Source organism: Macrotis lagotis, chromosome 1 (assembly GCF_037893015.1).
Source record: "Macrotis lagotis isolate mMagLag1 chromosome 1, bilby.v1.9.chrom.fasta, whole genome shotgun sequence".
NCBI lineage: Eukaryota > Metazoa > Chordata > Mammalia > Peramelemorphia > Peramelidae > Macrotis > Macrotis lagotis.
Window position 1 is genome coordinate 827,807,520 of NC_133658.1, and position 27,230 is coordinate 827,834,749.

Below are 27,230 nucleotides of genomic sequence, written 5' to 3' on the forward strand. Positions count from 1 at the left end.
CTCCCCCGGGTAATTTTTGACTGTGTCTTTCCATCAATTTTTCATGGAGGTTCCAATGCAATAAGTTTCATCTCTCTCAATTTGTAAATAGTACAAGTTGTGAAATAAATTCAACTCTATCCCAATGAGCTTTAGCCTTTTTTTTTTCCAGCCAATCAACCTCTCTAAGCACTACAGCTAAAACCTTTGGCAGCTGTATTCTTAACTGCTTACTTTATCTTCTTAACTCCTCTCCTGCTAGGTTCTTCACTTCTAACAGCTCAAATCAGAGCTCCCCCCTCATGCTCAATGACTTATTTTTTCTTAGGAGGTAAAACTCATGAAATCCACTTTTATGTTAATTATGAAACCAACTGTCCTCTAGTTTCCAGTTATTTGATTTATCACTTTGTGAATTCTAACCTCTAAAAATAATTATGTGTAACAATTTATATGTAAAAGAATTTGAGGAACCACAATGCCTCGCAACCTCAGCTATTTCTCTGTTCTCTAACAAATCCTTTCAGTTCTCCAACCAGTCTGCTTCATAATCTGAGTCTTTCATAGTTTAATAGAAAAGCTGCTTCTTCACAAATGAACTTGGTCAGTTTTTCATTTATGAAAGTTCTCTTTCTATCTGTTTTTGTTATTGCTGCAACTAAACTGTTCACATATGAAAGATGGAGTACCTTACATCCTTTAGAAGTTGGTTTAATTATTTTTCCTTACTCAAAAGTTCATTTTTGTCCCCCAAATCCATTTTCTGCCCCTTTCAACAACCAAATTATTCACTTATAAAAGGGTCAATAACTTACATTAATATAAAACAAGGTCTAAAATAGAGGAGACAAAGGTGTTAAAAGTATTTGTCATTGTCATAGTAAAGATTCACAAGTAGTTCAACTGGAAGAGGGATTCCTTTATATAGGGTGTTGCACTGATTGCACAATCCCAGAACCTTGTGGAGAATTCTAAATGATATCCAAGATCACTTAAAAGTGTTTAACCTGACTTTATCCATGCAGGAAAAAATCAAGTGGACAAAGAATCTCTATTTGTCTTTATGTATTTGGACAGGCAGTCCATAGAATTGATTCATCAGTACATAATCTTTTGGGCAGATAGGTGATGAACCAGACTTTGGATTTCTCCATCATGCCCCAGGAATCTCATTATCCTGCAAGATCACATCAGCCAAGATACTCACCTCGGGTCCCACTAAAAGGAGGGTGAGTGTAGAACTCCTTCTAGAACCTCCATTTAAAGAGGGTGCCCGGGGGCGGCTTGGTGGTGCAGTGGAGAAAGCACCAGCCCTGGAGTCAGGAGTAGGTGGGTTCAAATCTGGTCTCGGACACTTAATAATTACCTAGCTGTGTGGCCTTAGGCAAGCCACTTAACCCCATTTGCATTGCAAAAAAACCTTAAAAAAAATAAAGAGGGTGCCCAGGTCTGCCACTTCTTTGCTTCCCACCCATCTCTCCTTGGCTGTTCTGTATCATACTCCTGAAATGGGATACCACTACACTCCCTTCTTTCAGCTATTTTTTGTGTTGTCTCCCCTCTACCAGATTCTAAGTTCCTTGATGAATGAAGAATTGTCTTTTTCTATTTGTATCCCTACTCTGACGCATAGCAAACACTTAATAAAGGTTTCTTGACTGACTAAACTGAGTCCAAAATTAAACAGGAAAAGGTGGGTGGGATTGTATTTCAGAAATCATGCAGTCCTAGTGATCCCTCCAAACATTTCCCTGAACTAAAATACTTTTAGTATTTTTCAGTGATGCTATATTTCTACAAATCACAGAACTTCCAAAGTAAAACAGCAGTTCACCCAATGGAAAATATAGTAGGTGGGGCAGCTAGGTGGGGCAGTGGATAGAGTGTAGGCCCTGGAGTCAGGAGAACCCAAGTTCAAATCTAGCCTCAGACACATGATAATTGTCTAGCTGTTTGACCTTGGACAAGTCACTTAACCCCATTGTCTTGCAAAAATACCCCCAAAATGGTAGGCATAAATGGAACTGCCACATTAGTTCAGTACCAAATCAAATATGAAAAATACATCAAAGATAATATCAAAAAAACACATGACTGGAAATACAAATCATGGATCTAGAGCAAGGAAAAACAAATGAATACAGCCGATGTGCTGTCATGGTAACCATGCAAAAGTCAAAGGTTCTGCCCTGATAAGTTTAGAAAAAATAGGGCAAAAGGACCAAAAAAAGAAAATTAGAAAAGCATTCCTGAAAGGAGGAAAGAATTCTTTTAACCAAAACAAAGCTTCTTTCCATTCTCTTTAAACAAAACAATAAAAAAAAAGACCTAAAAAAACTCTAGCTATCAAGACTCACAGTTCCCCTATTTTGAACAAATAGCAATAAACATTTGGTAAAATGTCTTTTAGTCATTGCAGCTGGATTGCCTGTTGGAAAACCAGAGAAAAATCACATCTTAAACTGTCAGGAGAGAGCTCACTTTCCAAAGGCTATAAAGAGGCCAAGCCACACTAGGAGCTGGATTGAGTCAAGGGATAAGGACTTCAGAAGCTTGGTGAAGATGGAGAGAAGTCAGACCTGAAACAGGACTGGAAAAGGAGGAAAAGGTGAGGCTGGGTCCCAAATCAAGGAGGTAATGATGTAAGAAACAGGTATAGATATGGAACTAGTTAAGAGGAGAGTGGGGGAAAGAATGACAAAGGTATGACTGCTGAAATCATGTAGATCTCTTTAAGTGTCCCAGGAAAAGAAGACAAAAAGCTCAGGAAGAGGAGACAGACTATGGAAACCTAATTGAGATTCAAAAGAAAATTCTTATGACATAGGAGTCCTGACTAAAAAGTCACTAAGGATAACTCTAGGGGATTTTTTTTTTAATGATGATTCAGATGCCAGAGATCAGGGAGTGTGATGCATAGTTTATGACTTATGTAGTTGAAGCAAGGGAAAATTAAAAGAAAAACAACTGGAGAAAGTCATGAGAACTGCTGTTTTTACTTTAAGGCAATACTTAAGCAAATAGACTTTAAAGCCATTTATAGCCCCTTTCAAAAGGAAATGGTTGCTAAGGAGAAAGGGAAGATTGTTTTAGCTGCATGGTTCAGTTCATGTGAAATCAGCTAAATAAGTCTAGGCAAGACAGGAGGGTAGAAACTTAAGGTAAAAATGGCAATGGGAAGATTGAGGAAAGCATCCCCCAGAATCCTTCACCTGAGGAGAAGTCCAGTGGATCTCTCAGGCAGCAAAGTGGACATTTCAATGTAGACACCTCCCTCTCAAAGCCTTCAGGTTGGGGAGACAAGGCTCACTACCACCCACCTGGAAATACTCACACCCCTGTTATCCAATCCAAATAGCATTTATTCTTTTTGGGGGGTTTATAAGGCAATGGGATTAAGTGACTTGCTCAAGGTCACACAGCTAGGTAATTATTAGGTGTCCAAGTTCGGATTTGAATTCAGGTACTCCTGACTCCAGGGTCAGTCTATCCATTGTGCCACCTAACTGCCCCGCATCTATTCTTTGTTTTGTGGGCAATTGGGGTTAAGTGACTTGCCCACAATCACAAAGTATCTAGTAAATATCCAAGACCACATTTGAACTCAGTTCCTCTTGTCTCTAGGACCCTAATAAACATTCTTTAAACATCTGCAATGTCGTAGATGCTGTGCTGAGCGGGGATACAATAAAATGAAAGACAGTCCCTGATGACAAGGAACTTGCAGTCTAATAGAGAGAGACAAGACACAACAGAGGCAAGAAAGGGATGGGGGAAGACCAGGAGTCATTTTGTTTCACAGTGTTAAAACCAAGAGGCATAATTGATGCAGAGGTGAATGAGCCTTCAGTGTCTGCCCTCTATAAAGGAAGAAGTCTGGTACTCTACTTTCCAGTCCTCCAGTCAGAGCAGAGGGGAAATGGAGGGAGAAGGTGTCACTGAAGTAACACCAAGGTAAGCAAAAGGTGGGTTGATGTCCACGAAAGGTGCAGGAAAAATTAAAAGGAAGTACAGACTGGTTAAGCTTTAAACGTCCACATCTGCTACAGGGAGGCAATTGCCTGGCAGATCCACAAGACCTCATTTTCACCTAAAAAAATAAATGAAGGAATTGTGGGAGAGGCAGAAGAGAGAACTCTAGTTGTAATGACCATTCTTTGGGTACTCATTGGTAAATGCTTAAACAGACAACTTGCAGGAAGGGAAGGAGAAATGTATGCACAATGACTTTTAACCTTATTAATATTTTCTCTATCACTCTCTTATGTCTAGACAATCAACAAAACAATAAATCAAGATGCCTTTGGTTGACTTGTAAAGTCTGTGGACTTGGGGTAAGTGAACACACTGAAAATTTAACAATGGGCTCTAGCCTCCCGGTTGCCTGGATTCAGCACAACCCTACCCACACCCAGTCAAAAAACTTGTCTTCAGGAGACACAGTTTATCTTAGTGGAGAGAGAACAGTTCCAGAAGTCTGGAAAACCTGAAACTATCCTCTGGCACAGAGTGGCTGGAGAGATTGGGACCTCTTAGTATGTCCAGAAACTTTCTAAAACCATATTCATATGGTGTTGGTATCCTCATTAAAAATAATAAATTATAGATGTAACTCCCCCTCCACTACCCCCCCCATAACCAAAACCTTAACTTTGGAAAGGATATGATATAGGGGCAGCTAGGTGGTGCAGTGGATAGAGCATCAGCCCTGGAGTCAGGAGTACCTGAGTTCAAATCCAGCCTCAGACACTTAATAATTATCTAGCTGTGTGGCCTTGGGCAAGCCACTTAACCCCATTTGCCTTGCAAAAAAAAAAAAAGATATGATAAATACATTCACAAAGAGATGTAAAATAACTCCTAATAGCTTCAACTAGCATATTTCAGAATATTTCTTTAGATTATATACTCTATGTACTATATTCTCTATATACTACATTTTTCAATATCTTTCTATATATTTCTACATGTATTGTTACACATTATATTTTACATATTTTCCTCCATATATTTCTATATGTATTCACATATAATACATTTCTATATTTCTCTTATAGTTCTATGGATTATATTTCTATATATTAGATTTCTCTCTAATATTTCTTATTTCTATTTATTATAAGGCTAAGTACCTTATAATTTTTAATCTCATTTGAGCTTTGCAACAACCCTGGAAAAGAAGTATTATTGTTATTATTATAATTTTACAGATGAGGAAACTGAAACAGGCAGAAGTTAAGTGATTTGCTCAGAGTTACAGTGTCAGAGGCCAAATTTGAAGTCAGGTTTTCCTGACTCTGACCTCCTAGGGCTCCATCCACTGTTCCATCTAGCCCAGGGGATTTGTGGGCATTGTCTCATTTGATCTTCATAATGCCAGACTTTTTGTATCCTATTTAGGGTTTTCTGGGCAAAAATACTGGAGTGCTTTGTATTTTTTTTCCAAGCTCTTTTTACAGATGAGGAAACCAAAGCAAATGGATTCAGTGACTTGCCCAAGTTCACACAGCTAGTAAGTGTCTGAGGCCATATTTTAATTCAGGAAGATGAGACTTCCTAGTTCCCAACCCAGTGCAGCATCCAGATGCCTTGTAAAGTAGATACCTCCAAATTCACTTTATAGAATTCATATTCTTTCAATCAAGTTACCAAAAGGTAAAACTTTCAGGGAGAGGCTTGAAGAAAGCATCTCAAAATCCCTTACCTGGGAAAGAGAGGCAAAATTAGTAGAATTACAGATTTAGATAAGATCATGATAATAGTTATAAATATAGTTACCTAATCTTGCCTAGATTCTCAACACAATGCTTTTACCCTTAGGCTATTTTTTAAAATAGCTATTTTTAAATACCTTTTTTTATAAAGAGGGTATTTTATACCTTTTCTTTTCTTAAAACAACCTTCTCCCTCCTGAACCCTCTCCATTGCAAATCTTGCCTCCTATTTGAGTAGAGAGGGGTTATTCTCTGTGGGCTCCCTCTTCTCTTCATCTCCTTAACTCCACACTTCAAAATTCCTTAATATTGCCACCATTTTCCTCTTTTTACTCCAATGGATAATGAAAAGATTCCCTCTTTTTCAAGGTTAAGGCTCCCAGGTTTGGGTAATTTCCTTTCCTCTCATCTTCAGATTCCCCCACCCCTACCCCACATACACATTGATTCCTTATTTCTAATCTTCAGTCTCTTCCTAGCAACTTGTTCATTCCCTTCAAACACACTCAGATCTCCCATCTCCTTATAAAACCCTCACAAGACTCTGCCACCTCACTCCAAGCCACTGTCTATGGCATCTTATTCACAAATTCCTAGAGAGAAAAAGAAAAGCTATCTGCACTCATTGCCTCTACCTGCTCTTTTACTCATTTGTCATCCTTTTGAAATCTATCACTCAAGTGAAACCAATCTTTTCAATGTGATGTGTGGACACTGTCTCATTTGATCTTTGGTCTTATTGAACAAATGCAATAACCTTTTCTCATACTCATCCTTCTTGACCGCCCTAAAACATTTGGCACAATTGATCACCCTCTCCTGCAATCTTTCTCCCCTTTGGGGTTTCATGACTTTTCCCAGTCTATTCTTCCCTGTCTGATCTCTTTCTTTGTGACCTTATCAGTTCCCATAAATTTAATTATTATCTTTATGAAGATACCCAGATCTGTCTATCTAACCCTCATCTCTGCACTGAACACCAGTCCTCTGTTTTTATCTTTCTATTGGGCATTTCAAATTAGATTTTCCTTAGATATCTTAAACCCAATATGTTGTAAGATATGGGGTCCCACACTAGAAGAAATTCTGCTTCCACAGATAGTGCCAAATGAGAAGTTGATCAGAAGGAATGTTATAGAAATAGATAAGAATGCCTGTTCTGCAAGATTAATAAATAGTCTGAGGTCCCATTTTTGGGCTGGAAGACCTGAACCAGTTCAAAACAGTTTCAAACTCACCAGTTCACAGCCTGGTTATGGTCCCCCCCCCCCCACTTACTGCCCATCCTTAAAATTAACTTGATACATATACATTCTCTGACTAAGGAGGAGCTTAAGGTTCATTATAACATACGGTATATGAAAAGGCATGACCAGGGAAGGGGAACATATCAAGGGGATACATGAAAGAGAAGGGTAAAAAAGAGTTATAACCCAGAGGAACCTGGACCAAGCCTATCTCTGATGGGAGAGTAGGGTTGAACTAATTGTATATAAGCTGGCTCTTTCTTCTGTACCAGTGTGGATGCTCTGAGGAGTTCTTCCCCCCCCAACCCTCCCCCACCCCACTTCTCCAGAAGACCTAATAAATAATCCTTCCCTCACTTTGGTTTCAAACTTTGTTCATTTGAGAGATTTGAGAAAGGAGACACACTTCTTTGGCTATGGTCCTAGGGGAGCATGATTTGCTTGGGCTAACACCCTAACCTTTCCAGGGAGTGACTGAACCCCATTTCTCACAGTATCAAAAACAGAATTTGTCTTTTCCCCAAAATCCATACCCTTCTAAACTTTTTTTTATTTCTATTGAGAGCATCAACATCTTTCCAGTCATCAAAGGTTGCAACTTTGACAATGTCCCTGAATCCTTTTGAATCTCAGTTGCCATCAAATTAGTTCAGGATTCCCTCAGCTGTTGTGTAGATAATTGTAATAGTTTCCTAATTGCTCTCCCTGCTTTACCTCTTCCCAAACTTCAATCTGTCCTCTACATAGTTCCTAAGGTGATTTTTCTAAAACTCAGGAAAGTTTGACTATGTTACTACCCCATGCTCCCTATTACCTTTGGAATCAAATATAAACTTTTGAAAGCCCTTTACAAATCAACCCCAAACTAGCTTTCCAATTGTCTAATATTGTCCCCTTTCCCATATTCTGGTCTATTCATACTATTCTATTTGTCACTCACAACACTCCAAGCTGTCCATCTCTTTTCCTTTGCATTGGCTGCATCCTTTGCCTTGCACCTTCACTTATCAAAATCCCTGCTGAAATATCATCTTCTACAGGAAGACTTTTCCTAACATTTACCTCCCCACCCCTAACTGCTAGTACTTCAACATAGTGGTTTTTTCTTTTTTTTCTTTAATTTCCCCCCCAATTACATGCAAAGTTAGTTTTCATCCTTTTGTAAGCTTTTGAGTTCCACAATTTTTTTACCACCCTCCCTTCCCTCCCCATGATAACAAACAATCTGATATAGGTTGTACATGTATAATCATGTTTAACATTTCCATATTAGTCATTAACATAGTGTTTTAACATGGTAAACATCAAAAATGCTTCTCAGGTTATTGATTTCTCCCTCAAATGATCATATACTTATTTATTTTTGTTTATATAGTTTTAAAGTTTTATTTACTTTTAATTTATGGAATAAAACAAGCATTTCAATAACATAGTACAATAAAAAAGATGATAGCACATGCAACTGCAAATCTATTATGTATAATTTCCTATTCCTTTTAAATATTTTATGAAGTTATTATGTTATTTACCTACCTACCCTTTAAGAAGGTTACCATTAGACACAAATGTGTATATTCATGTAAAATTCTATTATCAGTTCTTTCTCTGGATAAAGATAGCATCTTCCTTCATATGTCCTTGTATATTTTCATAAACTTATTTATATCCAGGTTGTCTCCACCCAATAGAAAGAAATCACCCTGAGGGCATGAACTATTTTGGTTTTGTCTTTGTATTTTCAATATTAGTACAATGCCTAGGATACAGTAGGTGTTTAATAAATGCTTGTGGCTTGCTTATTGATTAACAAGAAATAGAACACTCAGTAGAGGTCAGCCAAAATGATAGCAGACTTCAAGATGGTGTCTTGGGATTGGTTGAAGGGACTGGAGTTGTTCAGCCTAGCGAAGGGCGTAAGACAGGGAGAAGGGAAAGGACAATGGCCCTCAAGTATTTGAAGAACTATCATGTAACTAAAGAATTAGACTCACTTAACCTGGCTCCAAAATAGAACTAAGAATAATGTATGGTAGATAAAGAGAAAAAATTTATGTGTGATGGCAGGGAATACTTCCTGAAAATTTGAGATAACCAAAGGTCAGATTTGCCTTTTTTGTATCAAGAACTCTACTTCCCACATTTGTTACCCATTCTTTATATATTTATATTGGCATAGTTTTTATTGCTCATTTTCTTGGATATTATCTTCCATGAATTACTGTTCTCTCTTCTGTTGTTCTTATTTTTGTCTTTGTTCTATGGTATTAGGTTTGATAGATCCATGGATTCAATTTTCAACCCCCACCCCAATTCTTTTCACTTTAAAGCTCTCTTGATCACATTTGTGGAGCTGCAGGCAAATTACATATATATATATATATATATATATATATATATATATATATGTATGTATGTATGTATATATATATCACAAATATATTTATACATGTATGTATAAATATATTTCTCTATATATATTTAAAATTTTTTTAAATATATATTTTTATCAGTCTAATTTTACAACATTTCATTTCTGGTCAAGAATCCATCATACTTCTATTTTGGCTGTGGCCCAGAAATTCAAAACACCAATAACGGTAAGATGGAAGGGGGAGGGGAGAGATGATTCTGAATCTGATAAGTGGGGAGGAACAGAAAAAAAAACTTTTTTATTATAGGAAGTAGTGGTAATTGTTCCCTCACAGACAATAGTTTTAGACAGCTACTGTTTGCATTGGGGCTTTGGTAAATCTTAGAAGCAACCAGATAGCTGCCATTACAGTTATCTAAAAAGTTAATGAGAACTACCAACAAGAATGACAGAGGACTAAGCTAAGGGTCCTGATTACATTAAGTCTGGAGGTTGAAGGGGATTTTGCCATGACTTAAAGAGAGTAGGAGGCTGTGTTTATGTTTCTGCTACTGATAAGAAAGAGCTATGTAGCACAAAATTCAGGTTGAGGTAAATGGGCTGGCAAAATGCTATTCTATGGAGGCTGAAGTCTCCCTTGAAAGAAAGAGAAAAGTATTTCAAAGAAAAAAGAAGTAACAGAATATAAATCTAGAAATCTTTGTTGGGGATTATAGTTAAGAAACTGAAGCATTTAGGAGTACAGGTGGTATTTTCATCTAGGCCATTAATTCAAGGTAGGGGGTCTAAGAGGAAAGCAGATTGGGGACAACTGCAGCTAATGTGAAAACAGGCTTTTTATTTCTGAACTATGGCCTAAAATATAGATGTGATAGTCTTCTGGTCAGTGGTGGAATACATCATGAAATGTCCAGTAAGAAAGATTTTCCTAGAGTTTTGCAAATATGATAAAAAGGACTTTAAACTGAAAATGAATTGGAAAATGGAACTTTGAAAACTATCCAATAAGTATGAAAACTAAATGAAATCTCCCCCAGAAAGCAGCAATTACAATTTAGTGTTATAAGACTTCTTGGTATCCTTTTATTCATTTTTATTACTTGGGATCCAAGGCCATTTCTCATAGTTAGGAGGTTAATGATCTAGATGAAATCTGATCTGTAGATATGAAAATTTACTTAAGACCTCAAACATCACTCAGATAAGAATCCAAAAAGGAAGTCAAAGTTTCTTGAAGGAATTTAATTTGCTTTATTTGTGGAAGGATTCCAGTTGACTCTAGTTATCTTTGAGGCACGTAAATTTTCCTTCTCAGTCATGTGAACCCTCTAAATATGGTTTAACCTGAACCTGAGTTAGTTTACTTATAGAATCTATTTAAATAGTTCTCAAAGTTTAAATAGTTCCCTAAGAGGATGTACAAGATTTCAAGATGTCAAAAAAAATCTCTCTAATGTAAATTTTCCCAAGAAGGGGTTATTTTTCTATCTTCTGAACGTGCTCTTGAGTTAACAAAACCTAGGTTTTAATCTCTATAATTTCTACGTTGTGAAAGCATTATTTGGCAGCAATTGCCTATTCCATGAACTCAGTAGGAGATAGTTCTCTAGTAACAATAGGAAGACTAACAGCAGAGAGGATCAGTAATTCACAGGAGGCAATATCCAAGAAAAGAGCAGGCAATAAGATCTAGGGACTTAAAAGCTACACCCAAGCATATAAAGTAAGAGTACTAAACAGGCAAAATGAGAAATGAGGAAATGAGAGAGTTTAACATAAGGAGGCAAATTTCACCTTGTTGAGATGGAATTGTAAAAGTCATGGCTCCTTTAAAAGGAACAGAATAGATAAACAATGCACTGGTATAGGATAACTGGCCATCTAGAAGAGAGACATAGCTCATGGGGAATTTTTTTGGTGGGTGGGTGGGATTAGATCTATGATCTCATTAGTAAAAGGAATTTTTGGTGAGAAAACATCATCTACCAGAGCAAATTGATACCTATTCAGTCATTTATCAGTTTAAAGAATTATCTAAGGGTATTGAAATGTTGACCATGACCATATAGTCAATAAATGTGGAGCAATACCTGAATCCAGATCCTGACTCTGAGGTCCCTTCTCTCTATACAACTAGGTGGCACAGTAGATGGAGTGTTGGACTCAGAGTCAGAAAGACCTGGGTTCAAATTTTGCTTCAGACTTTTAATGTAAGTCATATGGTGTTTTCTGTCTTCTCATCTGTAAATCGGTGAGAATAATATCTTCCTCCCAGTGTTGTTCTAAGGACAAAATAAAGTATTTTAAAGAGCTTTGCATACCTTAAAGGGTATATAAATGCTATCCTATAATTTGGTTCTCAAAGCGTGATTGAGGGATCCCTGGGGCTACCTGAGACCCTTTCAAGGGATCCACAAAGTCAAAATAATTTTTAGATTATACTAAAATACTTCTTTCTAATAACATTTCTAAATCATGCTATATAAACAAGAACTCTTGGGGGGGTCTTAATAATTTTTTTAGAGCATAAAAGCATCTTGAGATCAAAAAGATGAGAACTACTGTGTTATGACATGCTGTCTTTCTATAAAGCATTTACCTAGATAAAATATATTGGTGTTAATGCAAAAGACATAGGAAGGAAGGAAGGAAAGAAAGGAAGGAGGAAGATACAGGAAGGAAGAAATGAAAGGACAGAGAAAGAAAGGAGGGAAAAAAGGGAGGGAGGAAGGGAGGAAGGAAAGAAGAAAAAATATTAAATAATAAATCAATATTTATTAAGCACCTACTATATGCTAGGCATTGTGCTAAGCACTTTATAAATATTATCTCATTTGATCCTCACAACAACCCTGCAAAGTAGATGTTATCATCCTCATTTTATAGTTGAAGAAACTGAGGCAAACAGAGGTAAAATGACCTGTCCAGGATCACACAGCTAGTAAGCCTCTGAGGTCAGATCTCAACTCGGGTCTTCCTGACTGCAGGACTGCAGACTCTGTCACTTAGCTGCCTCTAAGGAGGGCATCTATGCCACCCCACTGGCCTGCTCTATCAGAATTACAGACCACTTGGCTTCTTGAACACTGTATCTTAGGTGATCTATACTCAGGAGGGGAAAGGGAACTGGAGCCTCTCCCAAATGTACTCATTTAAGACAAGCAAACTCCTGAACATCAAACATGAAGAAACAAGCTACGTAAAGATGTACACAGAAACTTGGAAAGCTTCTTTGGTGCTCAGCAATGACCTTCATGAAGTCATCAATCAATAGATGGTTCTAGGTTTGACCTCTACTCTTTCTCTAGAGGGAAAGGGCATGAGTCTGAGCAAGTGTCCTCAGTGTCATCACATGTTAGAGAGATACTATTCTCACATAAGAAAATTCAGGAGCTTTAAGTGGGAAGATATAGTGAAAGCCATTTATATGTGTAGGTGTGGAAGAAGCATTCAAAAAGCCATCTGAATAAATGAGGAAATCAGATAGGGGGAAATTCATCAAGATCTCAGAAAACATCACAAATTCTGAATGGAAGCAAGATAGAGAAGAGATGGGAAATTTCTACTATTTGGACAACTCCTGGAAGAAACTTTTTGCTGACAAGGGTAGCTGACAAATCAGTGTCTTGTCTCAATAAAAATATAATTTTTTAAAAGATCTGCTACTCATTTGGAATTATACCCAAAGGGCAATAGAAGTAAGTATGACCTTTGATCCAGCTATGCAGTACTAGGTCTGTATCCTGAAAAGATCACAAAAAAAGGATAAAAAGTCCATATGGACAAAAATATTTATTGCAGCTCTTTTCGTAGTGGCAAAGAACTGGAAATTGAGCGGATGTCCAGCAATTGAGGAATGGCTGAACAGATTATGGTACGTGAATATGATGGAACACTATTGTTCTATAAGAAATCATGAGGGACAGAACTTCAGAATAGCCTGGACTTATAGGAACTGATGATGAGGAAAGTGAGCAGAACCAGAACATTATACACACTAACAATAACATGGAGTGATGATCAATCACGATGGACTTGTTCATTTCAGCAATACAATAAGCAAAGACAATTCTAAAAGACTTGTGATGGAAAATACCATCCATATCCAGAGAAGGAACTGTGGAGTTAAATGCAGACCAAAGCTTACTATCTTCATTTTTTTAAAAAATTGTCTTAAGTATTATGTTTTTCTTTCTAATTTTTTCCTCCATTATGATTTGACTCTTCTTTCAACATGATTAATATAGATCTGTGTTTAATATATTATACATGTATAACCTATATTAGATAGCTTTCTGTCAAGAGCAGGGGGATGAAAGGAAGGTAGAAAAACATGAAACTCAAAACCTGACAAAAACTGACTGTTGAAACCTACCATTTGAGATAATTGGAAAAATAAACTTCCCTGAGATTAAAAAAAAAAAAGACAAGAAAAAGACCTGTTACTGTAATGCTGGTTTCCAAAATAAAGGATTAACTATGACCTGAAGTAGAAATAGAAGAATGGTATTTATTGTACATCTGCTTCGGATAGGAGAAAGACTGTGAGGCAATAATAGTAGATGCTAGCTGGAGCACAGCACTCACAAATTTAATGATGGGTTGGGCAGAGCCAAGATGGTGGCAGGAGAAGAGTTTCTCCTAGGTACCTTCTCTAAAATATTTCAAAAATCTTAAAATTATGACTCTAACTAAATTTTCGAGAGGCAGAAACCAGAGAAAGAACCAGTGAGGCAATTCTCCAGCCCTGGAAAATAGTGGAAAAACTCTGATCCACAGGGTTAGAGGGGTGGCCCCCCCCCAGAGTGAAGAAACTTAAAAGCCTCCCAGAAATAGTCCCAGGGTGCCTGAGAGCCCTGGCTCCTGGCAGCAGAAGCAATTTCCTGGCCTGCACCCCAAGCACAACTTGGAAGATCAGCAGGGAGACCTCTGCTAGAACTAGCACAAAGCCCAGGCCCTGAGCACGGTCGCAGCACTCAGTCACTCAGTGTGACTGTGGCCCAAATCCAGGAAAGGGAAGCTGGCAAGCAGGAGCCTCCAGGCAGCTGTGCACTGAGTGCTCAGCCCACCAAATGGAGGGGAATGGAGGGAGACTTCTGAGGTCTGTCTTCTGTCCCTGGAAAAGGACTCTGGGGCTCTGACCACATTCAGAATTCAGATCCTGATCACAGTCTAGGTCCCCCACAGAATAGGGACCCTCCCCAGCCCCATGGCAGAGGGGTGCTCTTGTGGTCATTCATAGACCAGGAGAGCAGTTAGAGCCTCACACACTGAGGTCCTTGTGAGGGTGTCCCACTAAAATTCACAAGGTCAGGAAGCACCCCAAAACCAGGCATAGGCTGGGGAAATGAGTAAACAGGAAAAAAAAAAGGAACCAGACCATTGAAAATTACTTTGTCCATGATCCTAAAGAGTATCAAAATACTCAATCTGAAGACGAGGAAGTACAAGCTTCTGCATCTAAAGACACCAAGAAAAATAGAAATTGGGCTCAGGCTACAACAGAGATCAAAAAGATTTTGAAAATCAAGTAAGGGAGATACAAGAAAAATTGGGGAAAGAAATGAGAGAGATGCAGGAAAAACATAAAGAAGTCAGCAGCTTAGTCAAGGAGATCCAAAAAAATGCTGAAGAAAATAACATGTTAAAAACCAGCATAGGTCAAATGGATAAAATAGTTCAAAAAGTTATTGAGGAGAAAAATGCTTTAAAAAGCAGAATTGATCAGATGGAAAAGGAGATAAGAAAGCTCTCTAAGGAAAACAAAACCTTCAGATGTAGAATGGAGATAAAGGAATCTGATGACTTTATGAAAAATCAAGACACAATACTTCAACACCAAAAGAATGAAAAATTAGAAAATGTGAAATGTCTCATTGAAAAAACAACTGATATGGAAAACAGATTCAGGAAAGATAATTTAAAAATTATTGGGATATCTGAAAGTCATGATCAGGAAAAGAGCCTTGACCTCATTTTTAAAGAATTCCTACAGGAAAATTGCCCTGATATCCTAGAAGCAGAGGCCAAAATAGAAATTGAGATAATCCACCAATCTCCCCCAGAAAGAGATCCAAAAAAAAAAAAAAACCCCAGGAATATTATAGCCAAGTTCAAGAACTCCCAAGTCAAAAAGAAAATATTACTAGCAGCCAAAAGGATACAATTCAAATATCATGGAACTGCAGTCAGGATCTCACAGGACTTAGCAGCAACTACATTAAGGGTCTGTAGAGCTTGGAATATAATATCCCAGAAGGCAAAAGAAATTGGAATGCAACCGAGAATCAACTACCCAGCAAAACTGAACATCCTCTTCCAGGGGAAAAGATGGACTTTCAATGAACCAAGGGAATTTCAAATGTTCCTGTTGAAATGACCAAAGCTGAACAGAAAATTTGACTTTCAAGTACAGGACTCAGGTGAAGCATAGAGAGTGGAGGAAAGGGGTAAATTACGAGGGACTTAATAATGATGAACTGTGAATTCCTGCATAGAAAAATGACACTGATAATACTCATATGAACCTTCTCAATTGATAGAGCAGGTAGAAGGAGCTTTTATAGGTGAAGCACAGGATAGATAGAATTGAATTTGAAGATATAATATATTGTAAAAATGGAATCAATGGCTAAAAGGGAAATGTACTTGGGTTAAGAGAAAGGAGAGTTGGAATAGACTAAGATATTTTATATAAAAGATTTTTATTTTTTGCAATGATATGGAAGGGGGGAAGGTGAGGGAGAATGAGGGAACCTTCACTCTCATCAGAGGTGGCTCAGAGAGGAAACAAACAGCATATATACTTATTGGGGTATAGACATCTAGAGGAAAAAGGAGAGAAGGGGGACAGGGGGAGGGGGGATGTGGATGATAGAGGAGAGGGTATATCATAGGAGAGAATAATCAGATATAACACATTTTCTTTTTTACTTTTTTTACCTGTCCAGAACCACAGGGCCAGGTGGTTGCTGGGTCTCTGGAGTGGTATGTGGTCTTGGAGTCTCTTAGCCCCAGGGCCGGTGCTCTGTCTGCTGTGCCACTCAGCTACCCTACAGCACATTTTAGAAAAGGGACAGAGTGAAAGGAGAGAGAAAATATATAGTAGTGGGGAGGAATGGATGCAAGCAGCAACAGCAACTGTGGAAAAATATGGAAGTAACTTCTGTGATGAACTTATGATAAAGAATGTGATCCACCCGAGACAGAGCTGATGGTATAAGAACATAGACTGAAGCACATTTTTTTCTCTTTCTTTTACTTTATTTCTCATTTTTGGTGGTGGTGGGGTATCATGTTTACTCTTAAACAAGAATATTTTAGTAATGTATAAATAAAGTCATATTAACCAAAAAAGAAAAAGAAACCATGAGGGATGGGAATTCAGGGAAGCATAGAAGGATTTGCATGAACTGATGCTGAGCGAGATGAGCAGAACAAGAAAAACATTGTACACCCTAATAGCAACATGGAAGTGATCATCATCCTTGATAGACTTGTTCATTCCATCAGTGCAACAATCAGGGACAATTTTGGGCTTTCTGCGATGGAGAATACCATCTGTAGCCAGAGAAAGAATTGTGGAGTTTGAACAAAGACCAAAGACTATTACTTTCAATTTAGGAAAAACCCCCACCATTTTCTTATTATGTAATTTTGCTATCTCTTAGCAACAGAGTTGTGAGACAGACAAGCATTATTATATCCATTTGACCAATGATCTCCACTAAAGTCTTGTCCCAGTCTCATACTGATATTAAGAAGTGATCTGGGGTATTCTCTTGAACCTAGAGTTCTGGCGAACCTGAAGTGGAAAGGGCTTTGAGGCTAGGCCAGTGGCAAACTATAATCCAAGAAACTTAACTTTGGAGAGGTTCATTATCATAATGAGCCATCATCTCAGTCATTGCAATTCATAAAATAGTCTTAATAGTTCAATTCATTAAGCAGTTATTTAAGCACCTTCCCATGTCTCAGGTACTATGGAGGGTCTGGGGATAAAAGTATAAAAAATAAAAGTCCCTGCCTTCTAGGAGTTTACATTCTACTGAGGCTTGGTGCTGCTGCAATATGTAACCCTGGTGATATTATGAGTCAAAGAGAGACTTTTTAAAAATTCCCCTAAAGTCACTCAACTCAGCAACAAGACCAGAATGGGAGCTCTGCTCCCTTCAAGTTCTGTGCTCTTGTGACCAAGAATGGGTCCATTAAACTTTATTGAGCTTTTGTCAGACTGGGAGCCACCCCAAGCCTAGGCTAGACAGCCTGTCTATGATGATTTAAGTCATCCTAAATCTCTGGAATTTGGAGCTCTACAACAAGACAGAATTTGGGGAGCTTCTTAAATCTTTTCCTTCACTGACTTAAAAAAAAGCAAAAAAAAAAAACTAAACTTGTCAAAAGAATGACAGTCTCAATAGGCATAGGTGGTGATAAGGGGAAATTTGACTGTCAAGGAGTCCTTGACAAGGTACTATTCATAGCTGAATGCAAATCTGAAAAGTGTTCTGAAATCCTGTCCTGCCTGTGTAGATTAAATACCAGTTTACATATTGGAAGCACTGGAACATCTGGCATAGACGACAGCATTATGGCTTTTTTCCTCCATGCGATGTTTTCATGATGAAAATGTTTATTTGAATTTTTAAGAAACATGAAAACAACAGTAAAGGGTGAAATGGGCATCTTCATTCAAATTCTAGGTTGTTTTGGTTAGAGAGACCCCTGGTGGTTTGAGAGGTAAATGATACACTGTGCTCTAGCTGCCATTAAAAACCCTTCCCTTCATGGCAGCTAGAGCACAGCGTATCATTTACCTCTCAAACCACCAGGTCTGCATTGATAATGCCAATGCAGAACTCTGGAGGAAAAGCAATCAAGAACTTACTGGGTGTTTGCAATTGGTGCTTGGAGGGAGTGATCAAGGAGGAAGAAAATGTTGCTTTTTAATGGAATCAGGATGCATTTGTGCTCTTGCTACATATACAGCTTAGCTCCTCTAAAGGTCTAGTTGACAATTCATGATGACCTCAGGAGACCATGTGAATTGATTCTACACTGAGTGGCTAAATAGCATGGTCAAGGAATATCTCTTCCCACCCCCCTCCACCCCCACCTCATTCTCCTGCATTTGTCCATAAAATACTGAATTTCCACCAACTTCTGTTTCCATTATAACTCCTGGATGATTTTCCTGTTCAAAATACACCTGTCTATTCATCCTTTTTATAGAGGGAAGTAAATGCTGGTATTTCAGCATTATTTAACATGCTTACATTCTGTCCTGTAATTTCAACCTCAGTCATTGTCTTTGCACAAAGGAAAGAGCAGACGTGCACACATCTCCATTTGGAGGCTGCCCAAAGAAGGTGTTTGTATCACCGCCTAAGAGGAGATTGCAAATGAAGAATGGGTTCTGATGTTCTGACTGGCTCCACAGGATTCTTGTTAAGCAAAGAATGTGTTTTCACCATGTACTTATAATCTGGGGGAGGGGCATCATTGCCATTTAGATGTGTACCCTCACTTAAGTCAACTGATGTGATTTTGCAAAGTTGTGGGCAAGTCAGATTTCTCTAAGCCAAATAGTATTTTAAATGTAAACAAAAGAGGTTATTTAAAATGTCTCTGAAAGGAACTCTTCTGTAAATCAAAAGATTCTTCTGTCACATGAATAATCAGTCACTTCTCATACTCAGGTATTTGGAATTTAGATTTTGGTTTACATTGGATTTTCTTCTGTTAATTTTAATCCCCTAAAGTGAACCTGTGACATCACCTTTGGCACCTGTTTTTCTTCAGTATCACTCCCATCCACAGACACCATTCTTCTGAAACCAGAATTCATAAACATAGAATGTCAGAATTGCAAACAGACTTCTAAATTTCTTCAATAATGGAAATAACACCAGGACTTAGAGCAGTCCCCTTCACTCAACTCTAATTCACATGCAGGTCACGGCATCACCTCTCTGATATCATGGTCTTCTTTCAAAAATGAAGGACAAACAACAATCAGCGCTATTTTCAATTTAAAATCTAATAGATTGATAGGGAGAAAAAGATATTAAGGAAACATTGATGATTTAGTTCACCTCTTTATGGCATCACATCTTGGAGACTTCTGAGTGATACTGATTATAAATATTTTATTTAGGTAGTAAATTCTCTGCCAAAGAAAATCTAATCTTTAAGATATCAGGACCCTGATCTTCTGACTCTTAACCTTTTTGCAGATGCAACACCATTATGCTGTTACTCTCTTGCTTGATGATCTCCTCAACTCACAGGGATTTGATTATCATCTCTATGTACATGATTCTCATATCTTTATCAAGCCCTAACTTCTCTTCTGAACCTCCAGACTTGCATCTCTAACTGAAACTCAATGTGTTCAAAACTATATTCATTGTCTTTCCCCTAAAACCCTCCTCTCTTCTAAACTTTCCTCTTACTGTTGAGTTGGTCATCCCATATTTATTATGCAATCTACTATGTATGAATAGTCAGGCACTGAAGATATAAGAAATCCTCCTAGTCAAGGAGGCTTGCAAAGTACCCAGCCACCATGTCTAATCTATTGCTGAACCTTGTTGATTCTATCTTTATATCTCTTATTTATTTTAGTGACCTAAGTATACTATTGGGCAGGTTTTGGAAAAGCATTGCCCTAGACTGACTATTTAATACCAAAAGTGCAGCCTCCTATTCCAAAAGAGAGAGTAACAAATAGTTTTGGAAATGGATAAAAGGCAACAACTTTATTTTATGGACACGTGAGAAATATTTGAAAAATAGTAAACATTCTATCAGCCCCAAAATAAATCCTTCAACTATTGCACATTTATGAGGTCTTTTTTCTTTACAATTACATAAATATTTTCATATGCATATAAACATGGCATTTAAGGTTTTTAAAGCTTTTTAAAAATCAATAAAATTATCTTCTTCATGTCATTATTAACCTAGAAAAAAATGGAAATTTTTACTGAGAGTCGATAGAAAAGAAAAAAACAAAGAAAAGGGTAAAAGGGACAGGTAAGAAAATAGAACTCTGGATTTCAGAGGAAAAAACTTCCGAAAAATAAAATAGGCCATAATGTGGGAAAAAAACTAACCTTCCTATGAACAGATGAAACTGTTTCGTTATTAAACTCCACTTAATGTCAGTGCAATTAATATTTATTTACATAGCACACATACCCCCCAAAACTAGGGTGTACATTTTTTTCATTTAAAAATATTTTTTTGGTGGCAAATATTGATCATTGCTTGAAAAAGCACAAATATGTATCAGTTATAGTCCCTTTGTCCTCACAAATCCTCTAATCCCACTCTCCAAAGGGTAACTATTTCAACCAGTGGGGCCCTTCCACCAGCCCACTTCCATATGGTCCCTTCAATTATCAGCTGTAGTGAATTAACTTAGACAATAAAACAAGATCCATCTGCCTTCTTGATGTGGATGTCATTTGCAAGTAGCTGTTGAATATAAAAAAATATGCATTTTATATTTGAAAGGGTCCTGTTGTCCCCCTTCCACTCCCCAAAGATACTTCCTCTGTTTTTTACAAGGCTCACGTAGGTCTACAGAAAGTCATGAAAAAGCTTTACTAAGGTTTCCTAAACAATGTTTGAGTGACTACTTCCTCCCTCTCCACTTCCTGCCTGCTAATCACAAGCACCTGAATAGTGTTCTGTACTTAATAGAGTGGCACCACGGTCTCCTTTTGCCAGGGCCCCACGACTTCTAGGAAGAGAGGTTTATAATCTGCTCTTAAATCTCTTGCTCCTAGCAGCAGCTGCTGCCGCCAGAGAGTGTGCCATATTCCTCCACAGTGAGAAGCAATGGTTGAAGGGCCTTAGGTGATAAAAGCATTCCTCATCACACAAAGATAGATGGCGAACCATCTGGCACTTATATAGGAATGCACCATTTATCCAGGAAATGCACAGGAGACAGAACAGAACATAGTAGATACAAGGATTACTGAGATAGGAGAACAAAGGACCAAAGGATATGACTACAAATTAAGGGAATATAAGCATGAAGGGTCAGGGAGAAGGGGAATAGGGTGATGGGAGGGGAGAGAGAGAGACTGAGAATTGAAAAAGAGGTCATGTCCTTTTAGAAAATGGCACTTTGAGGTAAACCATGGTCTCAACAATATGACAAACATAAAGACTTGCATTAATGAAAAATAAGCTATGTGAAGTTTTTACCCGGACTCTACTGAAAAGTTTAGCCAACTTTTTAGTCCTAGTGTGATTTCTCACATTTTACTACTACAATTCCTCCCAAATGGTATAAATGGGAAATCGTGAGGAACATTGGCTTTCCTCCTGTTTGTAGGGGATTTTTTTTCCTTCTCCAAAATCAAAGAATTGATAAAATGGTGGAGACTTTCCTTGTATATTCCAAACCAGTGTTGAAGACAGTTGCCATAAACTAGAACTCTTTTTCCTTGACCTAAAATTGTATCTGGGAAAAGCCATAAGTTGTCTTGGTCAAGAATAAATTGTTCCCAATGCCAGAGAAGATTTCAGTTCATCCCAACAAAGGAAAAGTGATGCTACAGTTGTTTGGCCAAGCTTCCTCCCCACTTCTTTTTGTGTATGGGGGAACTCATTGATCCTCCAGGAAACATGGCACCATGATCTTGCTGTGAATGTTCTAATGATAGCTGCCGCCTTTCAGATGGACTGCTCCTCATCTCGATCATTCAGAAGCAGTGACCATTTGTCTCCTCCATCCTCTAACAGGGTGCTGTGTCGTGACAATCTATCTGAGGTTAAGGAGGACAGCGACACTTGGCTGATATAGCTGACCTGATCCCATGGGGTGGCCTTGTTATCCCTTCGTCGGTCATCCATTCCAATGTGAACACTGACCTGGGATGGAGTAAGAGGTTTCATGCGGCCATGGGCTTGGGATTCATACTTTTCCATATCTGGCTTCTTATAACTAGGAAGAGGGAGGCAAAGAAAGTGAGAAATAGCCTTATGGAAATCTTTAGTATTTTTTTTTGGTAGACTAAGGAAATTTTATACCTGCTGATTTATATGAGGGTGACCCTCCGCCCCCCCCCCCAAAAAACTAAAAAGACAGTATCAAGGGCTGTCTCATTTGTGTTATTTTATTGTGTTTATTTTTATTATTTATTGCTGCCTTTTGTTTTTACCTTAATCATGTCTACTCTCTACTCCTACCTTATAAAATTTATCAAGTAATCAGAATAAAAAATTTGAACTAAAACAGCAGACTAGGCAATCATATCTGATTATGTATGCAATATTTCTCACCCACCTCTCCTACAGGACCTATAATTCCCTTCTCTCTCCTCTAGGATCTCATTCCCTTTAAAGGGAAAAAATGGTTCAAGTTGCCAATGGGCAGGAGTTTTTCTTCTACTTTAAAGAACAACTGAAAGAGCCTCATCTCGAGAGCAAAGATGACACCATTTAGGGTGTCACCATTTAGATACAATTCAGAGTCAGTGTTAATCATCACTAGTGAAAGGTTATTGTTTTTGATGAATTGTACAAATGGCACATTCAACTCCACTGAAATCCTTCTCATCTTAAATCTCAGCTTCAGAGGAGTGAATTGGGGATGCCGCATTGTGGCAGCCCAGGCTCTTGGGTGAGTCTTCTCGAGATCATAAAGAAGAAAAGCTCTGCTGAGAAGATAGTCATTCTATCCTGGACCTCCCACTCTCCCTTTATGCTCTAACATATGGCACTTACAATTTCAGTTGTAGTGAGGAAAGTACCACAGACACGGAGGAGGCAGCCATGGCAGCGGATCCCATCCAGGGCTGTAACACAATGCCAATGGGCATGAACACACCTAGCCAATAAGAAATACATACATGATAAAATTAAAAACAAACAAAACCAACCTCAGTTTCACATTTAAAGTCCTAGACAATATACCTCCCATCTGTCTTTACAGTTTTGTTTCTCATTTCTCTCCTTTTTTTGAGCTAAAAATGAGCATGATTAAGCACCTACTAAGTATTAGACACCAGAATACAAAAACAAAGAGTGAACCAATCCTTATTATTGAGACTTATGTTCTAAAACTTGACCTTTTGGTTAAACTGGCAAGATGGCTCAACTACAATCAACCAATAAATCAACATTCATTAAATGATGTGTCAGGCACTATGATAAATGTTAAGGAATACAAAAAGAAGCCAAAAGTAGTCCCTGTCCTCAAGGAGCTTAGTATCTAATAGAGAGACAACATGAAAAAAAATACATATGTATATATGCAAAACAAGCTATATAAAGGAAAAATAGGAAACGACAGAGGAAAGGCACTACAATCAAGAGGGGCTGAGGAAGCCTTCGAGAAGGCAATATATCAATTGAAACTTAAAGGAAGCCAAGGAGGTCAGTGATCAGAACACAGGAGGGAGAGCATTTCAGGACTGGGGGACAGCCAAGAAGATGTTTGGAGTTGAGAGAGGAGGGTCTGGTTTGTGGAAGAGCCAGGAGACCAGTCACTGAACTAAAGAGTACCTAGTGAGGTGTAGGGGGTCAAAAGACTTGAACCAGGTGGTCCAGATGGCTCTGGAGCAGAGAGGGAGGTTGCTGATTGTGCCCTCACTTCAATCCAATTCTCTTGTCTGATGTCATTGGTCCTCTTTGGTCTTTGAGAACAAAGGACAAACCACCACCAGTCCCCTTGCATGGGGAACCCATTCCTCGGACCTCTGATGCAGTCCCAAGCTTCCTTCCAGAGCAGTCGAGGCTTCTCATGAGCCCTCCTCCCAGTTTCTCGGGGTGACTTTGGGTATACTCTCAGTTGGCTATCTTCCCTCTGGGAGACTTGACCAGTTTGTTTAAGACTCTGTGTCCCACAAGCTTGGACAAGGAGGTGCTTAATATGCATTTGTTGAATTTTACTCAGCCCTTAAAGAAGCAGAAGGAAAGTGTGCCTGTGTGGCTCATAACCACGCCAGGATTACCTCTGGCTACTCAAACTCAAGCAAAAAGTCTATCCTTTCTGAACACTAGGGTTCTCCAGGGATGCCATCAGCTGTTAATCATGGACTACCATGATCCAAAATACCAGGGAGAAGGCACTGCGGAGGGGAACAGGCTGCAGTTAGAAATGGCACAAAATCAACTATCCAGCAAATTTGTGATTGACAGAGGTGTGCAGGTCCTGCCTTCAGCCTGCCAGGGAGACTGTTGGGGAGGGTTAGTAGAGGGGGGAATAAAGAGCAAAAGCAGACTTGCAGTCTTCACCATGTGGCAGAGTACCCCATCTATGCAAGTGGAGAAGTTACATGAATTAAAAATCCTAAAACCACAAGGCTATCCATGAGAGATGAGAATCTACTGTTTTACACCTTTCTCTCCCCCCCTCCCTTTTTGTTGTTGCTTGGAATTTCATCAGTTCTGTCTGATTCTTCATGACCTCATTTGGGGTTTTCTTGGAAAAGATGCCAAAGTGGTTTGCCCTTTCCTTCTCTAGATCACTTTATAGATGAGGAAACTGAGGCAAACAGGGTTAAGTGACTCACCCAGGGTCATACAACTAGTAATTATCTGGGGCCTGACTGACTGACTCCATGTTTGGTGCTCTACCCACCTCGCCACCCACCTGCCCTTCCTCCACAGCCCCCCTCTCCTCAGCATCTTCAGTGCTTTTCTACTAAGGGCTCATTGGACACAAGGCACTTTAGAATGAACAATTCAACTCGTGTGTTTTCAAAGCTAGAGAGTGTGAAATCATGGAAATGAGACTTATAGTTCCTTTTAATGATCCCATCTGTGTGGATCTTCCTGAAAACGGCCAGCAAATTTTAAGGACAGTTTTATAGACATATATAATTTATCAAGGCATATGGGGAGAGGTCAAGGGAAAGCATACTGATCCATGCAGGGCTGGGTTCAAATCTCATAACACCCAAGTGTCTTTGGAAAAATCACAACCTCCTTGGGGCTTTTTGCTTCCTCAACCATAAAATGAGGGAGGGCTGCACTCACCAGATGATCTCTGAGGCCCCTTGAAACTCTCCTTATGATAAATGACCATTGATCACAAGTAACAGATATGAGCAGTGAAAAAAAAATTAGGGAAAATTTATATTAATATGAGAGGGTTGTTTTTTTTTTATGTGGACTACTGGTACAAAGTTATTCATTATAATAATTTTTTTTTGGTATTTATAGGTCACTCTTGAGCCCAGCTTTGATGCTTCATCACATTGAGAATTCTCAAAGGCCAAGCCTACATTGCACAATTCTGGCAGGTTCTTTCATGCTGCAGGTTTCAAATGCTCATGGTGCAGAGAATTACATGTCTCTTTACAATATAAGTTCCTTGAGGGCAGGCTTATCTCCCTTATGTGCTTATATGCATAATCTCTAACACAAAGGCATTCAAGAAATGCTTGTCAATCTAGTGTTCAGAGGTACCCTAGCTAATTAGAGAGTGACTCCCCTCACTAGAAGGTGGATCTTCAGGTGATGACATTTTTTCAAGAAGATCCCTAGGGGTTGAGGACAACCTATACTGATGGAGGGAACTCACTCTGACTAAATACCAGATCACTGGATTGTTTATAGACTAATTTTCACCTAAGGACATCAAAGCATTTTGTTTTAACAGAAACAAGGGACTTGGTCTTGGCATGGTACAGATGGGAAATCAAGATGGATGAAATGAACTGGCTACACCAGTGCCAGACTTAAAAGCCCTGGAGGTGAGAGCAAATTTTCAACCATATTTCTGGAAGTAGGAAATAGTTCTACCACCCCACTGATTGAAGACGGAATGCTGGCAAGAGTACTAATTCCTATTATGTGAGTCACCTATTATTACAGAGAGAGAGAGAGAGAGAGAGAGAGAGAGAGAGAGAGAGAGAGAGAGGGAGAGAGAGGGAGAGGGAGAGGGAGAGGGAGAGGGAGAGGGAGAGGGAGAGAGAGAGAGAGAGAGAGAGAGAGAGAGAGAGAGAGAGAGAGAGAGAGAAATTTAACATGGAAAAGTCATTTTCAGAGATTTCATCTGTCTTCTCAACCATTGTGTGAGTATTTCTCTACATTAGAAATTCCAGGACTATTCCTCAGTTTCCTCATCTATAAAAGGAAGATGATAATAACATCTCCCTCCCAGGGTGCTTATGAAACATAAAGTGGGATAATCTGTAGGCTATTTTGCAGACCTTAAAGCATAATGTTAAGTGCTATCTATATAAATACTAGTTTTCTGCTGGGAAACAATTCTTACAACCAGTGTTTCTGATAAAGACCTCATTTCTAAAATATATAAAGAATTGAGTTCATAAGAATTTATAATACGACACACTACCCAATTGATAAATGGTCAAAGGAGATGCATATATTAGGTATTATGTGAAAAAATCACCCAAATCATTGATTAGAGAAATGCAAATTAAAAACAACTGTGAAGAACCACAGATTAGACAATGTGACAAAAATGTAAAATGATCAATATTGGATAGGATATGGAAAAACTGGGACACTAATGCACTGTTGGAAGACTTGCGAACTAATCCAACTTTTCTGGAGAACAATTAGGAACTATGTCCAAAGGGCAATAAAACTGTGCTTACCCTATGATCCAGCAATGCCACTACTATGTCTGCATCCCAAAAAGATGATAAAAAAGAGAAAAGTTCCATATGTACAAAAAAATAATTTTTTTATTTATTATTTTTTTTTAGGTTTTTCCAAGGCAAATGGGGTTAAGTGGCTTGCCCAAGGCCACATAGCTAGGTAATTATTAAGTGTCTGAGACCAGATTTGAACCCAGGTACTCCTGACTCCAGGGCCAGTGCTTTATCCACTATGCCACCTAGCTCCCCCTAAATATATATTTTTAATAGCTCTTTTTGTGGTGGTAAAGGACTGGAAATTGAGGGATGCCCATTAATTGGGCAT

The 27,230-nt window shown here is 38.5% G+C and overlaps 1 protein-coding gene and 1 long non-coding RNA gene across 5 annotated transcripts in view; one reads left to right on the forward strand and one right to left on the reverse strand.

Annotated features, from left to right (window-relative positions):
• Positions 1–2,304: 2,304 nt before the first annotated feature.
• Positions 2,305–27,230, forward strand: part of LOC141508514 (uncharacterized) — a 28,767-nt gene continuing 3,841 nt past the window's right edge. The window contains exons 1-4 of one of the 3 annotated variants that reach the window (XR_012474452.1): positions 2,305–2,587; positions 3,782–3,933; positions 4,252–4,313; positions 25,500–26,132. This is a non-coding gene — a long non-coding RNA (uncharacterized LOC141508514). The remainder of the gene's footprint in view (positions 2,588–3,781; positions 3,934–4,251; positions 4,314–25,499; positions 26,133–27,230) is intronic. The other 2 variants (XR_012474451.1, XR_012474453.1) reach the window with 2 other exon arrangements.
• ATP7B (ATPase copper transporting beta) overlaps positions 19,504–27,230 on the reverse strand; it is a 146,529-nt gene continuing 138,802 nt past the window's right edge. The window contains exons 21-22 of one of the 2 annotated variants that reach the window (XM_074217193.1): positions 23,058–23,160; positions 19,504–22,275 (exon numbers count right to left, since the gene is read on the reverse strand). In XM_074217193.1, the coding sequence (XP_074073294.1) occupies positions 22,005–22,275; positions 23,058–23,160 (374 nt within the window). In that variant the 3' untranslated portion in view covers positions 19,504–22,004. The remainder of the gene's footprint in view (positions 22,276–23,057; positions 23,161–27,230) is intronic. The other variant, XM_074217194.1, reaches the window with a different exon arrangement.